This window comes from Hippoglossus hippoglossus, chromosome 24 (assembly GCF_009819705.1).
Source record: "Hippoglossus hippoglossus isolate fHipHip1 chromosome 24, fHipHip1.pri, whole genome shotgun sequence".
In the NCBI taxonomy this organism is placed as follows: domain Eukaryota; kingdom Metazoa; phylum Chordata; class Actinopteri; order Pleuronectiformes; family Pleuronectidae; genus Hippoglossus; species Hippoglossus hippoglossus.
This window is the reverse complement of record NC_047174.1, coordinates 787,181-805,000: the sequence shown is the minus strand read 5'-3', so window position 1 is coordinate 805,000 and position 17,820 is coordinate 787,181. Positions and strand designations below refer to the sequence as shown.

The 17,820-nt window shown below is 45.0% G+C and overlaps 1 protein-coding gene across 2 annotated transcripts in view; it reads left to right on the top strand.

The window, feature by feature from the left end:
* Positions 1-2,754: 2,754 nt before the first annotated feature.
* Positions 2,755-17,820, top strand: part of mei4 (meiosis-specific, MEI4 homolog (S. cerevisiae)) — a 35,530-nt gene continuing 20,464 nt past the window's right edge. The window contains exons 1-4 of one of the 2 annotated variants that reach the window (XM_034580690.1): positions 2,755-2,886; positions 3,843-4,088; positions 6,178-6,674; positions 13,745-13,876. In XM_034580690.1, the coding sequence (XP_034436581.1) occupies positions 2,859-2,886; positions 3,843-4,088; positions 6,178-6,674; positions 13,745-13,876 (903 nt within the window). In that variant the 5' untranslated portion in view covers positions 2,755-2,858. The remainder of the gene's footprint in view (positions 2,887-3,842; positions 4,089-6,177; positions 6,675-13,744; positions 13,877-17,820) is intronic. The other variant, XM_034580691.1, reaches the window with a different exon arrangement.

Here is a 17,820-nt window from a genome sequence, read left to right as displayed (position 1 = left end):
CTCTCTCTCTCTCTCCCTCTGCCCCCCCTCTCTCTCTTTGTCTCTCTCTCTTTGTCTCTCTCTCTCTCTCTCTCTCTTTGTCTCTCTCTCTCTCTCTCTCTCTCTCTCTCTTGCTCTCTCTCTCTCCCTCTGCCCCCCCCCCCTCTCTCTCCCTCTCTCCCTCTCTCTCTCTCTCTCTCTCTCTCCCTCTGCCCCCCCCCCCTCTCTCTCTCTCTCTCCCTCTGCCCCCCCTCTCTCTCTTTGTCTCTCTCTCTCTCTCTCTCTCTCTCTCTCTCTCTCTCTCTCTTGCTCTCTCTCTCTCTCCCTCTGCCCCCCCCCTCTCTCTCTCTCTCTCCCTCTGCCCCCCCTCTCTCTCTTTGTCTCTCTCTCTTTGTCTCTCTCTCTCTCTCTCTCTCTTGCTCTCTCTCTCTCCCTCTGCCCCCCCCCTCTCTCTTCCTCTCTCCCTCTCTCTCTCTCTCTCCCTCTGCCCCCCCTCTCTCTCTTCCTCTCTCTCTCTCTCTCTCTCTCTGTCTCTCTCTCTCTCTCTCTCTCTCTTGCTCTCTCTCTCTCTCCCTCTGCCCCCCCCTCTCTCTCTCCCTCTCTTGCTCTCTCTCTCTCTCCCTCTGCCCCCTCTCTGTCTCTCTCTCTCTCTTGCTCTCTCTCTCTCTCCTTCTGCCCCCCCCTCTCTCTCTCTCCCTCTCTCCCTCTGCCCCCCCCTCTCTCTCTCTCTCTCTCTCTCTCTCTTGCTCTATCCCTCTCTCCATCGGCCCCCCCCCCCCCCCTCTCTCTCTCTCTCTCTCTCTCTCCCTCTCTCGCTTGCTCTCTCTCTCTCTCCCTCTGCCCCCCCCTCTCTCTCTCTGTTCCTCCATCCTCACTCCTTCCTCCACACTGAAGGAACTCTTCCTTTTTATTATTTTATCAGTACAATATTTATAATTATATAATTTATTAGACAAACTGATAATTGATTGTTGTTTTATAATTTATTCATTTTGCTTGTAGAACCGAATCCTTTAGTGTAAATGAGCTCTTCGCTGCTCTCTGGTGGACGAACGGTAATTCATTATTATTGTTATTGTGTTATTTTAGTAAACAAACAAAGGAAGTATTTTGTGTAAATTCACATGTTTTTAGTCTCTAGTTATAAAGTTATAAATTGTATCTGTAATAAACGGATCGAGACATCAGGGTCCGCGTCATTTTATAGCTAAGTGTAAACCCGAAGTTGTCACTGCTCTCTGGTGGACAAACTGTGTAATTGTTTATTATTGATCTTTATCATTTAGTCTGTACCTGTTTCTATTCTTCAGCACAAAATATTGTCTTGAATCTGATTCAAATCTTTCTCTTGTGTTTCTTGTGTCTCGATGCGTCTGTGTTATAATAAACTTTCCTCTTCTCGCCGTTCGATTGCTTCTTAACCTGAGATCCTCCGGCGAATCTCTCCCAGGGTCCAGCCTCACCGTCACATCAATGAAGCCCGAGTCAGAACTGTTGCCTTTCAGGACCTCGGCCAGAGAAGATTCAGGGTCAAGAGGTCACTGCTGTGAGCCGGAGCGAGACAATGACTGAGCTGTGTAGGTCAACAGGCTCTGATAACCACTTCTGGAACAAACTGGGGGTCGATGGAGGACGGATGAAGCAGCAGTGATGATGTTTTTGTGTTTTTTTCACTGAGGACGAAGGTTTTCTGCACAACTTAGATTTTACTTGTAGATTTATTTTCCTTCCAGCAAACCAAGTTCATCCTCCTGTTCCACAAAAGTGAGGTTTTATTCATAAATCATTCATCAGACTGTATTTCGCCCTCGCCGTGTCCTCGTTACGTCCACATAGCTCCAGTGGATGTTGTATTGATCCTATTGGTCGAGCAGAGAGCTGAGTCACAAAGCTCCTCGCTCTCTGCTGACCTTCACCTGCTCCGTCCTGACCGACTGAAAACGAGGATCCCTGGGAAGGAGGCCGGCCTCGGTCCGTCTGAGAGGCTCCAGCAGGAACTCTGCTTCCAGCTGCTCTTGTTCTTTCAGCCGACAAATATGCACCAAACAGAAAGTGAGGAGTTACTGGAAGGTTGAAGACAGATGAAGAACCCTGAAACTAAAACCAGCCTCTGTGTGTTTGTATTAACATTTGTACATTGATGTTTCAGTAAGAAAAGACTGTTTAGAAACTCTTCTTTTCCTGTAGTGTGTGTATATGTACATATGTATGTTTTAGAATATATGGAATAAAGTATATATTTAAAAAGATGAAGACTATTATGAGTGTGATTAATACAAATTAGGCTACACATTTATTTCATTTAGGCTGAATTTGATGTGTATTTATCTTTTAAAAGTGCTATTTCTGCCAATATTCTTTTAACATAATTAAAATAGTTTTATTGTGATGCAAAGCTTTTTGTCTTGTCCTACTGTATTTAATATTTTGTCAATAAAATAGAGAATGATATATACCCATATGACATAAATATATGAATCAATATTTGCTCGTCTATGAACTAATGAAAATAGAACTTTCCAGAAAACATTTGAATCTTTAATCTGTTGTTTGATTTTTATTCTATTTATTTTGAATAATAAAATGAAAACTGAGATCACACAGGTGATTATTTGGTAGAAATAATGATAGAATCATAATTTAGCAACAACAATAATAATATGAATGAACATGTGAAGAGTTTAAATACAACATGTTTACCTCGTTATAAACACATGGTGACGGGGCGGGCTGGTGTCATGGCGGACTGTTCCGGGTCACACAACCTGCCGGGTCAAAGGTTCCGGGGTCACACCTGAGTCCAGCTGGAGCTCATGTAGCATGAGTTAGCTTGGAGCTAACGTGTGAGTGGAGGTTAGCAGGAGGACACAGGCCGGGGGATGACGAGTGGAGACGGTTGTTTAAAAGGTAAATGACAAAGTTCACAGTTCACATCACGTTAATATGAACTTTTATTTCTACTTCTGTCGCAACGTTGTTTAGCTAGCTGTGCCTAGTTAGCCGCTAGCTGTGCTAAGCTAGCCGCTAGCCGTGCTAATGTGACGTCAGACTGGCAGATTATACTCATTAATTATATTCATTAATAATCAAACACAACAGATTGATTTGTGTTAACTTCTACAATCTAACAACATGAAATTCATCTGATTTGATTGATTAACAAATGTAGCTTAAAGAAGTCGCTCAGTACATTTTCATGTTTTCTTCCGGTGATTCATGAACCAAACTTTAAATTAAATAAATTACTAACAGATGAATTCATGAATAACCTTGAGTCCAGAGCAACATGTAATGTTTGGTTTAATGTGTTTGTTACAGGGACCTGAATCAGTGTTTACAGACAAATAGATAAGTGAGAAACAGATTCATATTAATAATGAAAATAACTTTGTTACAGGCTTTAAAGTTGTTATGAGAGTGAACTTTATATACAAGTACAGTTGTTCTGGTAAGAAAAGGACCTGGATCTGCCACAGGCTGATGATAACAATTAGAAAGTATTATAAATAAATCTTACACAAACTCCAAACGCAGATAATCAAATGCTTGATTAAATTATTGTTTTGTCTATTAACTGTCACAGCCCAGCTTGTGTCTTCAGAAAGTTTTCAGTCAAAAAAAGTCCCAAATTTATTTACAATTTTAAACAGGGCAAAGAAAAACTGCATAAAATCCTAAAAGTTCAAACTAGAGATCGATGGCAAAGCCTGATGGGGGGGGGGGGGGGCTTCGAGGTCGAGGTTAAATGAGGTCGTGACCGAACCTCACGTTGCTGCAGTGAACCTGAACGTTCCCCACTTCAAATCATTACCCGTCACAATTTCTCTATTGATCGCCTTCTTCAATATCTGTCCTGTTGACAGGAGTGAGTCCAGTGTGGCAGTTTGGCACGAAAGCCCAAGTGGCTGTGGCGGTGGCAATAATAAAGAGCAAGCCTGCGGGTATGAGCGGCCGCGAGCACGCCGAGGCGCTGGGCTGCAGGCTGAGGAGCCAGGACGAAAGCTGGAGGGGGAAAGCCCAGGAGCTGCAGCAGGAGGTGCTGAGGCTGCGGCAGGAGCTGCTGATCACCAAGGTGACGGCAGTAACACGGAACGCCACGGAGACGGCAGGTAGGCGCTTCTGCATGTGCACAGCTGGTCACTGGAAACAAGAATATCAGACATGTACGGTGAAAACACTGCGTCTGAGAGACCTGAGATAAATGTGGCATTTATTTTCTGGTTCGTGTTTTCCTAACCTTGGAAAGTGGAGGTTTCAGATGAATCCACTCAGTGGCCTGAAGACACAGGAGGAGAAGTGAACTCATGTCAAAACTTTACCTTTATAAAGACAGAACGTGAGCTGGACATTTTCTGTTGTGTTTCACATGTGAAGCAGCAGCAGCAGGAGGAGGAGATTGTCCGGGTCAGACTCGTTCACAACAACAGGAGCATGTGGGGGAAAGTTCCAGCAAATGTCCGGAGCAACTGGCTCAGACATGTGTTCTCTAGAGGTCAGTTGAGGTCAGAAAGCAGCTTCACAGACTCTGTGCTGAAGCCTTCAGTGAGAGGAGAAGACATCTCAAGGACAGACTGACACGAGTCCTCAGGGGAGAGTCTGTCCTGGACGCTGCTAATGATCACGCACATAATGCTCATGAATGTTGATTTGTCAGGTTTAAAGCTGAATGTGCTCCTCGCTCCTCTGACAAGGATGAAGCCTCTGTTTCTTCTCACCAGACTGATGAGGACTCGTGTAAAGTGTTTCCAGTGGTTATTAAAACGTCACAGTCATAAATATGTTAAAATATATACAATAGGTCTTTTGATATGTTATTTTTTTATGTTAGTGTCCATTTAACTCTACTCTGCTATAAAATAAGTTTATTTGGGTCTTTAAGAGAAATGTTTCGGCAGCTTGAGGGAACAAAGCAAATGACTGTGATGTCCTGGCGATACAACAGTTAATAAAGTCATTGATAGCTTTCAGCTTCCATCAGTACGACCTTGAAAATGTTGTTTAACTTGAGTTCTGTTTGTATTAAAATGTCCTATAAAGACTTGAATGCAACTTGGCGAACTCTGCAGAAACCCAGTTTACTTTCACGACTGATTCAATCTCTGTTATCGTTCATTACGCTCTCAGTAGAGGATGAGTCATTTTGAATCCACGCTCCGTATAATAACACTCACACTGGCGTAAATATTGTTTTCTTTATGTCGGCAGTTGTTCCGAGGAAAGCACTTGTCCTTCTAAATCTAAAAGCTCAAGGCTGACGAGAGACGATTCAGCTCAACCTGTGAAAATGATAATCAAGGTCCAACCGCTCTCAGATTTATGTGGTGAAACACCAGTAATATTACTGATGTGAAGCCACAAAGTTAAAATACAACGAAGAAAATGTTCTTCTTCTAAAAGTACATCTTTAACTTCAGGCAGGGATTTCTGGGAAACAGCAGCACTGATGTAGTTCTTCTCTTCCTCTGCAGCGACAGACAAAATGTCTGAGTATAACTTTTAGATGAAGAAGTTTTGGTCCTAACTTTTGGATGTTTGTGGTTTTGTGTGAAAAGAAAAGTGTATTTGAGTTTAAAACCCTGAGACGCACGTCTGTAAGTTCCCAGGTTAAAAGCAGCTCCTCTCTGATCACAGGGAGGATTCTGAAAATGACTGTAATTATGTGCTTTAATAGTTCTGATATAATTATGACTTTTAATTTATATGATTCTAATTGTGTCTCTTCTGTTAAAGGTATTGACTGTGTTTTCAGTCATTTCTTAATGAACTTTGTCTTCTCATAGATTAAATATGGACAGAGACTGGAAGCCAATGCACAAGTGACAAAATGGCCCTAATACTCGTTATATGCTGCCTGTGCATTGTCAGTAAAATGTTTAATCTTTATAGTTTGTATCATCTTACAATAAGTGAAATAAAAAAACATAATTAATATAGAGATGGATGAAGCCTTGGATCAGACACAGATTTAACACTTGTATCATCTGTGCCCAGGAAGATCCAGTCAATCTAAATAAAGGTGGATGTACAAATTATGTATAGGAAATAGATATATGGATTTTTAATTGTGCTTTAATTAGTCACAGTAGTTAACTTTGCATTGTTTTCGTTGCAGTGGCTGTTGAGCAGGGTTTTCCTCGGTTCTGCTGAATCCAGAAGTGAAAGTGTGTAATAATCATCAGGTTGTTTGGACTCCTCCAGGTCCTGATGCTGCAGAGGAAGACACTTCACAGGATCTGTTTGGTCCTTCACAGCCGCAGCCTGACTGTGACTCAGAGACTCCTGAACTCTTTCAGGAAGACCTCCAGCCCGCCGCTTCCCCCCCCGAGCCGCCGACTGCCTCCAGTCACCATGAAAGAGCCATGCACCCCCACGTGCACTTCCTCCAGTCGCTGTGCGCCCTGCACCGAGTAGCAGGAGACCAAAGAGGCCTGGAGGCTCTGTGGTTCAGCCCTGACGGAGGTGCAGGAACAGTGTTGGCGGACTCTGTGTGCCAGCTCCTGCACTCGGTGGTGGTGGCGTGCGGGGACCCCCCTGCGCTGGGTCCGTGCGACCTGGTCCTGCGGGCCTGCCAGGTGGCGGCCCGGGCCATGGACCTCTTCTGCTCCCAGCGGCTGCCGTCTGCAGAGTTCATGAGGCGTGTGGAAGGTTCGCTGAGGGAGATGACGGCGATGCTGCTGCACAATCAGCCCTGCAGGGTGAGTAACCGGATCCATAAAGACGGGATGTTTGCATGCGCACAATAATTCCTAATTAATTAGACCACGGTGGCCGCACACAATGAACTGGGAAATTAACCACAGTTAAAGTGGTCAAATGAAAGTGTCAATGGGATAATGAAGTAACCTAGAACATGTGCACTTCATTAAACACAAGTGTAGATTATGAAATTAGTTGTAATAACCCTGACTCAGTTGTTGAAATGTGTGTCTGCAGTTTCCATGACAAGAGGATGAAGTGTTATATGATTTTATATTTTATTATCAGTGATGGCAAAGAAAGTTTGTTTTTGTTTGACATATATGACATAATTTCCATTTTTCTCAATACAATAAGTTGTGATAATGAGACTTGTATGATTCATGTCCTCTGCCCAGTAGCCGTACAGTTCAGTGCACATGCAGCAGCAGCAGCTCTTTAACACTGAGACTTTTGGACATTTTGTTATTTCCCAGAGAATAATTCATGGATCTTGGTACAAAGAAATGCGACAGATTTCGAGGATTGATTTGATTGAATGAAAGTGTCTGTTGGGCCTCGGCGGAGGAATGAGCTCTACTGGGCGATGCTCTGGTTGAGAGATGCTCTACTGGGCGATGCTCTGGTTGAGAGATGCTCTACTGGGCGATGCTCTGGTTGAGAGATGCTCTACTGGGCGATGCTCTGGTTGAGAGATGCTCTACTGAGCGATGCTCTGGTTGAGAGATGCTCTACTGGGCGATGCTCTGGTTGAGAGATGCTCTACTGGGCGATGCTCTGGTTGAGAGATGCTCTACTGGGCGATGCTCTGGTTGAGAGATGCTCTACTGGGCGATGCTCTGGTTGAGAGATGCTCTACTGGGCGATGCTCTGGTTGAGAGATGCTCTACTGGGCGATGCTCTGGTTGAGAGATGCTCTACTGGGCGATGCTCTGGTTGAGAGATGCTCTACTGAGCGATGCTCTGGTTGAGAGATGCTCTACTGGGCGATGCTCTGGTTGAGAGATGCTCTACTGGGCGATGCTCTGGTTGAGACAGAACCAGCAGCTTTCAGCCTCTGTAATGGATCATCGGAATCCTTCCTAACCCTCCAAATGACTCTGGCAATATTTTTATTATGATAAAGTAAAGTATCCTCGATTATTGGCTTTAACCTTCACTAAAGCTCCATAAATCGTAGTGTTTCCTCCGCAGTCATCATGAAGTCCCCCCCGGCCCCACACATGTTACTGTCATGACGGCGTCTGGCAGCTGGGAAATGGAGATGAAAGTGAGTCTGAGCTGAAGAGGATGAACTTCTCCCATCTGGCACTCGCTCGACAGCCGGAGGATGGCTTACCCAGCTAAGATGGCTGCAGGAAAAACATTCCCTTCCTGTTTCTGTCGACTAATGGTGAAGCAATTGGTGTTTTTCTACGGCAGCGGTGCCGAGGATGTCGACCGCTTGTCAGAGAAACGGATGATCGCAGTGAGGAGGGTGTAATTTAAATGTAAAGTCTTCGATTAGAACCACACTACATTTGTCTCTCCGAAACTTTAATGCCCACAGAGGCAAGTTGTCTCAGAGCCTGAGGACAGGTTACTTAAGAGCCAGACAACCAATCACCGGAATGTGGATTGAATTAGAAACACAGGGACCCATTAGCAGACTGAGCTTCACACTGAGGATAGTCTGTTTCATCAGGATTTAAAGGAGGCATGTTGTATCCATAGATTCAGAAGTGATGAATGAAACATGTGAATTGTTCTTTCTGAGATTCACCCGATGAGAAACAGTGTTAATGTGTAGTCTTTAGATAACCCACACTAACAGTCTAACACTCAATTAAACTAGAGTTTAATTTAATGTAAGAATAAGAAAAATGGCAAGTCTCATAATGTTTGCTTGAAAACTGATCATGAATCGACTGTTTGACTTGGTGCTAAACATTTATATGAAATGAAAAAGCATTTGTTCACCTCATGTCAGACAGGTTATAAACAATATATGTTTTAGGACTTTTTTGGCATTTAGCCTTTTTATTGATAGGACAGAGTTTCTAGTGGGAAAAGGGGAGACGAGCAGAAACCAGACTCAAGCCCACAACAATATATTGACCTAGTTGTTTTTTTAACACCCAGTGAAACAGACATCACATTCCTCATCTTTACGGGTGATCAGATCCAGAGCGGTCGCTAGATGCTCCAGAGCGGCCGCTGGACACTCTGCCAAATGGGAAATGCTCCAACACAGTGAAAGTGAATTCAGGACGTGGCGACAGGAGACGTGGGACCAGACTGGTTTGTCGTTCCTGGCTGTTCCATGTTTCCTCCTCCTCCGGTCACAACGACATACCAGTGTGATGCGTCGGTGTGGATGGTAAAATCTTTATGAGCGTGTGAAACTTGCAGAAACCGCTACTCGGAACCAACGGAGCAAAACACTAACTTAGAGACGTGTACTTTGGTTCATGAAACTGCTGTTCTGAGAAATGGTCAGACCTACTTGTGAGCATAATGAAAGCAAACAACCCTGGACGACTTCTTTGATGCTCCGCTGACCAGTCCTGAGGCGCCATGAGTCTTCAGCTGGTTTTCATTCGATGGACTTGTACAGTGTGAGCTGGAATTTTCCAAACAAGGTTTCTAAGAGAGGCACAGTGTTTGTCCAGCTGAAGGCGGCAGGTAGGTATTTATCGTGGGTGTTTACGTCCTGTGCCGGGCCCCCTGCCTCCTTATCTCCGGGGCCTCTGCAGCAGCCTGCGTGTTGATGCTGATGGCGACTGAGCGGCTTCGTCCTCCCGGTGAGTCCAGAGACACTAAGTGACATGATGAATGAACTGTGTGCGGGCGCTGAACCAGAGCAAACCCACTAAATGAAAGAGAATCCAGCACCTACAGGTCTGTGTGTTTCACTGGGTTCATGGATGACCGCTTTGGAACAAACCCAGACTCCCGTGAGGTTTTCCACTGAAGTAATGCAGACGCTCTCCTAGAGGAATTTGTGTTTGTGGAGAGATTACACCGTCTAAAAGTAAAAATCACCTCTTTGATACTATTACTGTTTGATATCACCAATCTGCGACGCTCATTGCATGTGTAATTAATGTTTCTGATGTGCTCTTTTGATGTTCTCTCCTAAAGCTCGCCTCATCCTTTTGGTTTTATTTAATTTTCTCCCAGAGTGAACAGTGACAGGGCCTCAGTGAAGGGGTGTGGACTTGTTACTCTGAGTCAAATGTGGGCTCATGCAGCCGGAGAAAGCTTTTAAAATGTGATCATTCAGCTGTGGGTGATGCACGGGTCGCCGAACTCCGAGCTCAACATGCAGCACCTTGTGGCCACATCGCTCTCTGGTGTGTAGAGGTCGCCGTGCCGGGAGAAATTGGTTTCTGTGCCTCTTCTGTTATGGATGAACCGTCGTGTGGCGGCTGACCTGCAATTCTTTCAGGCAGCTTTGGAAAAGAGCTTTCTCACATTGATTCTGTGGAGCTGGCAGTGAAAACCTGATGATCTCACTTTTCTGTTTGACATTACGTAACCATTCTTTGAAAATACACATGTATACGCAGCATACAACAAAATGGAACTTGAGGAACTGTACACAGCTAATGCTCGTAGAGGTTTTCAGACATGGACTCAGTGGTTTACAGCTCATCCACACCGGCGTCGGCCCTCATCACCAAAGCTCTGGAACCTCCTCGTCTTCTACGTGTACGGCTCCTCTTCTTCATCCTGACATATTTGTGTTCTTCCAGTTTCACGTCCGTCACGTGTTAGAAACCTCATCAACACGTCCACTCGCTCGCTGGGAAGCTTCCACACATTTTACCAGGAGGCTGCAGGAGAAGATCCAGAAAACGTCCAGAGACACTGACGGAGTGTAGACGAAGCCTCTTCATCTTCAGCGGACACTTCAGCTGCTTTCAGGGTTTGATGGTGAAATCAAAACTCTGCCGGTTTTCAGTGATCACGCTTCAAACCCTTTCAGTGGCTGAGCTTCACCATGTCACAGGCAAATGTATGGTTTCAGAGATTTGAACCTGTTTACGATGTTTGAGCCTGTGATCAAACCACTGAACTGTCCGTAGCATCCATGGACGTCAGTGTGTCGTCCTCACTCGTCCACACATATCCAAGCTGTGACTTTGACCCCCGAGCTTTGTGTTTTCCACCACACTAAGCGTTTTCTACGTGCAGTTATTAACCTCCTCATAATATGTAAATTAGCCTTCTTTGTAACTTCCTCTGTGAGGACGCTGCAGAGGACTTTGAGGATGGCGTTAATGAACTCTTTATGTGTCTGACGCCCGGTGAACACTCCATCACTGCCCGTCAAACTGATTGTTTGAGACCGTGCAGACATTGACAGGGAGGTCAGAGAGGACGGGCGGGGGGGGGAATTAGAATACTGAAAAGACTCGTGACAAGATGAAGAGCCAGCTACGAAGGAACCCCACCACAGGGACACCATTCAAGTATCCTGACACCAGACTAATCTATTAAACACGCTGTTGGAAAACAATTAGATATTTGTAGTCTTCATGAGTGGCTGAAATTAGATGTGTAGAATTTCTTCTTTCGGGTCAGTGGAGTTAAATTATTGGAAACATTTTTCCCAAAAACATGGAACTCCCATCACAAGGACTAATTCTATTGTCTACAGTGACCGACCAGATCGACCATTTGATAATACAAGGAACTGTTTTTAAATGTTAGTTTAATCATTCAGTTGTTAGAGACGTAGTCTGGTTCCTTTCTGATTATTAAGCTCGTTTACCACATTTCAAAGTGCCAGTGACCTGAACATCAGCTACAGTCTGGTAGAGCATGATGGGAAACCCCCTGGTCAGTTGTTCGGATGTTTTTCCAACCACATTCCTGCCCTGTTTCAAAGCCGCATCCCTTCAGACAAACAATGAAACCTTGTGGAGATGTCAGCAAAGTGCACTCGCTCTGAGTGTGTTCCATCTTGAGTAATATGGCGAGCAGCTGCAATTTACCCAGCGGCAGGCTCAGCCTTCAGAGCTGCTCTTATTTCTGCCTCATTTTCCCTCACACACCTGGAGATGTCACAGTCCAGGACGAAGCAGAAAGGACCGGACGAGCAGCTCGGACGGTGAAATTGCGGATCTCGAATCCCGAGAGGCGTCATTCAAATGTCCCTTTCCCGCAGTGTTCAGCTTCAAGACGTATTCCGTGTAATAACCTCTCGGAGGGGAGACCACTTAGTGGCCTCATAAAGCCTCACACCCTCCTCGTTTTCACCCCGTCACCCTGTCGTCCACTGGAGGAACCGTTATTACCTTCTCCTGTATTGGATCCAGTTCGTCTCATGAGCAAACAGAGCGCTCAATCACTGCCTTTATCGCTCCATCAGTTTTTCAGACAGTGTCGGCTGGAGTTTTACAGCGACTGCCTGTAAACATGAAGAATGGCATCACATTCTTTTTAAGAATAAACCTTTGTTTTGTAGAGACTATCTGGACATGAACCCTCCGTGAGGAGCGGATATACGTCATCTCATCAGCTTTCTCCGTTTTTCTCTGAGAAATAAAGTACGAGGAACAACAGGAGTTAGACATTGTTTTGGTTACTGAGACTCTGAGCACATTGAATTCATAAAAATACAGTCTCAGCTTTGCTTTGAGTAGTTTACATGAAGAACAACTGTGTGGGAGACGAAGCCCTTTAAACACAAAGCAGCCAAAGTGGTTCAGTAACTGGACGAGTGCACGTGAAGTGAAAAATCATTAAACATCAAACTCTTCCGAGATGATCTTCTATATAGTTCAAATTACATTTATTTAAAAGTTCACTGCAGGTCTGAAAACAGCCAAGTAACAAAGCTCAGTTCAGAGACGTCATCATTTCTTTTTCCTTTGTCTCTGTTTCCAAGCAAACAGGTGAAACAGGTTAAATGGAGTGAGAGAGAAATCATCATCACTCAGACAGAATCTGCTCCATGAAACTCAATAACAATCTCCCCCCTTCAATTGTTTCAAATTATGAACTAATATCTTGATGGGATAATCGTTTCAGACAATTTCCCACCGTGTCCTCGTGTCATCCAGCTCTCGGGGGTAATCAGCAGCGGCGGCGACACAGAGCAAATTGAATTTAATGCGGGTTTTTATATTTTGGTTTTCTCTCTCTTCTCTCCGTTTGAAGAAAGCGGCCAAAACACGTCTGTTCGATCAGCAGCGAGATGAGACCGTTTAAACTCCGCTTTCCACGGTACGTGCAAGGTGACTGGTTCAACTCCCCCACATCAAGCTGAGAGGCGACAGTGGGTATTATGATGCCCTTGAGCCAAACATTTATCCATCCCCAGCTGCTGCTGTGGAGCTGCCCACTGGCACAGCAGCAGAGGACAGGACGTGTTGGGCTGCTCCCAGTTAAACATATGAGAAATGGAGTGAATGCGAGCGTGCATGCTAAGCACCCCCCCCCCACCCCCCACCCACCCACACCCCACACCCCCCCTCGGGGAACAGGACAATTAAAACCTGTAGCAGCAGCTAACTGAGCCTTGTGCGTTTGCCACTTATTAAGTTGTGATGTGTTGTTCTTGTTAAAATCTGTTTTAACATTTGAAGAATCTTGTATTTAGTTTATTTCAGGTCAGAAAGCAGTAAAATATGTAATTTGCCCGGTGGACAAACCTTTCAATACATTTGTGTTTAAGGCCTAAATTTCATTTACAGCTTTAGATGGATTGTTCCAGATGTTCAACATTATGTGAAACTGAGTATTTATTTATTTGAATTGGTTAATTAATTTCTGATAAATAATATACATGGTAATTGTATATATCTACGGGAAGTCTGACAAATACAATATTCATGCCCCAATAATAAACACATTAACTTTCTTTATATGTCGAATTCAAATGTCTTAAATGCAACTTGCAGACAAACTTGATTTGTATGTTGTTGACATTAGAGGAGACATGTGAACCCAATGGGTTCTTTTGATCCGTGTCACTCGACCAATCAGGAGAGAGGTGATGTCGTTTCAGTTGACCTTGAATCTGTGGTTTCGTGTTCTCGAGACGTAAAGTGCATCCATCTTGTTTTTCTGACCTCAGCTCCAGACGGCAGAGAAGCTGATGGAGTATCTGGTCACACTGGGGAGCAGCAACATGTCAAAGTCCTTCGTCATTCGTCACATCCTCTCTCAGATCAGCGCTGTGGCCGATGAGCTCTGGCACATCCTCCAGGTAATCCCCCCCCCCCCCATCCTTCTTCTTCTTTTTAGCCTCTGACAACATTGATCGCTCTCTGTCTCTTTCCCTCCACTGCCTCCTGATGAGCCTCAGTTTAATTAAATGACATTACAGTGTACACATCATCTAAACATCAAACCCCACTGAGCTCACGGCTCTCTTTCTCTCAGCGGCTCTGTCTCTGTTTACTTCTCCCCCACAGACTCTCACTCTCTGCCTCGTACACTCGTTTATTTCACATCCTTGCTCTCGGAGCTTCAGCCTTTTGTGCGAGGCTTCAGCTGCAAACGGTTCGTGCTATCGACTCGTTGCCACACTCACTTCTGAACCGCCACAATCAATAGCGCGTCCCGCCGGCTTCCTGTCTGCCATCTATTGAAACGTGTCTCTGTGGACCCCACTCACCGCCTGAGTCACAGGCCAGGCGAGAGCTGCAGTCGGCCGGCCTGCTTCCCCTGAAAGGCAGAGCTGAGTGTCGAGCCACTGGGGGTCCTTGGAAATGGAAATGTGAAAGAAAAGGATACAGATGATTTCCCCCCCTCCCACTCGGCAGGGTCGGTCATGGTCACTCGTTCCTGTTTTACTCCTCGAGAGACGGAGCCTCTCGACTCAGGCGATGCCAGAAAGAGAATTTTATCAACACTGCACTTTCTGAGAGCAAAGTTAGAGAAAGAAATAGCTGAACCCACTTTTCACTGGAGACGTATCGACGGTGCTGCACAGCGCTGTGCTGCCGCGGAGCCGTTGTCTCCAGCAAACCTGCAGTAATGGGTATTTGAAGTGCCAGTCCTCCTGAATCTGTCACCTACAAGTGGAGCTCTGTCGTTTTCCTCTGGGCATTCGGGAAACCTGCAATTGCAAACTGAAACTAGAATATCCCTCCTCCGCAAAGCCCCAAACAGTCTCCTTCAATTCATCAAGCTGCACCCGATCACATAGACTCATAGATATCAGTCCTCTTCAGCAGGTTTACACAGGTTTCTTTCACGTTTTTAATTCCACTAACAAGACAGTCGACTTCTTTCCAACAGCCAGTAGAGGCTCTTGCCTTTCTCACGTTTGACATCATGAGCTGAGTGGAAACCGAGGCTCTCTCTTCCTGCCGGCCCCCGATCGGAGCGTTCACCCGGGTGTGTTGTTTCCATCACTGTCCATCATTTCCAGAGCTGATTGAAATCCCTGTTTACTTTTGATCAGGAGTGAAGATCGTATCCAGTCACATTGTATGTTTGTGGGTTTCTGACCAGAAAGAGACACAAAAATAAAATCCTCAATCCCTTTGTTCAGATCCATGGAAAAGTCCTTTCTTCACCCTTTTCTCTTCAAGGAAGTTATTTTAAATATATTCTGCTGTGGAAAGATCGGTGTTTTTGCGTCGGAACATTTCAGGATCATGCCTGTTTCGTTAGTATTCTGTTCCTGAGCCGTAGCAACAGCATCTAAAGGTGTCCGGTCATCCGTCACTGTAGTGACCAGCCGACAGGCCGTCACCGGTGTACAGCTGGTGGTTAGGAGTGCAGATCGTTCCCATCTGTCTGATGACGCTTCGCTGACTCAGGCCTTTATGTTCCAGAGGTTGAAAGGACGAGCGGTGATGGCTGAAGGGCTCAGCCTCATGCGCGCACAGCATCATCTTAATTTCCTCGTTATCATTCACATCATAGTGGCAGCGGAGACCTCAGCAGCTCCACTGGGCGTTTGTCTGGAAACAGGCAGCAAGACGAGCAGCCACCAGAGAAGTGACCGTGAGCAGGAGTTCCCTCACTTCACGATGTGGGAGTCACACAGGAGTAAATCCACATGTACAGACCCAATGCTTGATCTCCACTCAAAAGAGGAGTTAGTTCTTTCTTATTCCATTTGTATGTGTGTGTGTGTGTGTGTGTAAGTGTGTGTGTGTGTGAGTGTGAGCAAGACGATTCTGCGTCACTGTTCTGAGCCGTCATGTCGTCCATGTTTATTTACCCATAACCCTAACCCCTTGTGTGTTCTGGTGTGTTATGCCAGCAGTGGCTAATGTTTCCTGCCTCCTCGAACAGGCGAGATGTTGTGGCTTCATGTTGTGATGCTGTGGTTTGGAGCCTTGACGTCGTCCATGTTTATTTACAGTCTCTACCAGGAAATAAAAGCTGAAACTCTGTGTATATCTCCAGCGAACGACGGGCTCAGAGGAGCTGGCCTCGCCGTTTTCAAGGGTAGTGTCCATCCTGAGCGATGCTGCAGCCGCTGTCCTTGGAGCAGCGCAGCATACAGATAAGCTGTTCCATCTGGGCACTGTGTTGTTGTGTTGTTGTGTCAGAGGGCGTGACAGGCAGTGGCACAGCCCAAACAACCACAGACCCTCAGGACAAAGCCACCATGAAATCCAGCAACAGCACTAAACCACTTGGTGGCATAAATGCCACTGTGACCCGATTACTATGCAGCCTCGGTTGTCACTGTCCCAGCGTCTGTGTTTTATGCAAACTGTGGGAGGTCTGTGTCTGGAGGTGTCTTTTTTTTAACCTATTTACTGGAAGGTGAGAGAAAACACAGGAATCGCTTCATTAATTTGCCTTTTTACAACCGAATTTGATGTAAACTTGGCTCAAAGTGCGATGCATTAAATTGAAAGGAACATTCCTGAGCAATTAAAGCTAATTCACAGGTTTATTCTTACTTAACTCGTCGATCTTCAGACTTTCATCCTCTTGTGTCCAACTTGCAGAGGTCTATTTTTAATTCTACAGAGGGAGAACTGTGAAGAATTGTGGTTCAATAAAACGTTCAAAGACCATTTTACTGCTGTTAGATCAGTTCAAGTATTGTCTGTATAAATATTCCATTTATTTCACTCAGTTTTATTGCTATTGATCAGGAGTCAACCTTTTAACTTCAATAGAAATGGTCCTCACATGCTGTTTCCTGGAGAATCTTCAAATGCTTGATATCTCTAAATCTGGACGACCTCAGCTAAAGGTTCTGTCAATAGACCACTTCTGAACTTGTGTTATAAATGAATCAAATACAAAAATCTGACATGTTTTTCTAAATGAACAAAACAAATTGATTCAGAAGATTTTTAAATATGGAAACATGAACTAAATATTTCTTAAGCCCCTATAAGTTATTTGAACTATGAACATTTCTCTCTGCTTCTCTCCTGCCTCTAGCAGCATCGTGCGTTAACACACTTTTCACCTCGCGTATAGAAAAGTACTTGATGTTAGTATGTCACAAAGAATTCATATTTTACCAAATATGGTTCTTATCTTGAATTCATTTAAACAGGATCATGCAAACAACAATCTCCTGCGAGCAGTTAAGAGAAATTCCCAGACGCCGTCTCCTGTTGTTACCACATTTCACACCACATGCAAAATAATGACGTCATCATGAGCGTACAACGCGACGGAGCGTAAGAAAGAGGCGTTAGCAAAGAATAAATGTTTAAACTATTATGGTTTATGATTTTAAATCAGTTTGAACAGGGTCCCTGTGTGTGTGTGTGTGTGGGTGTGGAGATGGTCGTCCTGGTTCACTCTCCTCTTCAGCTGGAGTTGGTCTGAGAATCCCATGAAGCTTCTCGTGTTATTGTCTCATCAGGAAACGAGTTTCAGAGCCAGCCAGGTCTGGGATGATTGCCCTTAATGATATTAAGTTTGGCTTGGGGATATTAAATTTGGCTGTGGGGGCGATGAATTAGTTTTCAGGGATGCAGGGTTCAGCGGTGGTGGCAAAGCCAGAGGAAATGAGCATCACAGCCGATGCCTCTTGAGGCCAGTGCCAGCTCAATTTGCATTCTCAGGCTCCGCAGCCCTCAGTGAACGCTCGGGGGAATATTTTTTTTTTGCTGCAGGACTCCTGAGTCCACCCCATGTCATCTTTACATACCAGGAGGAGGCCTTTTCCTAAATGTCTGAGTTTAATGGAAGTGCTTTACCGGTGTGAGTGGCAGC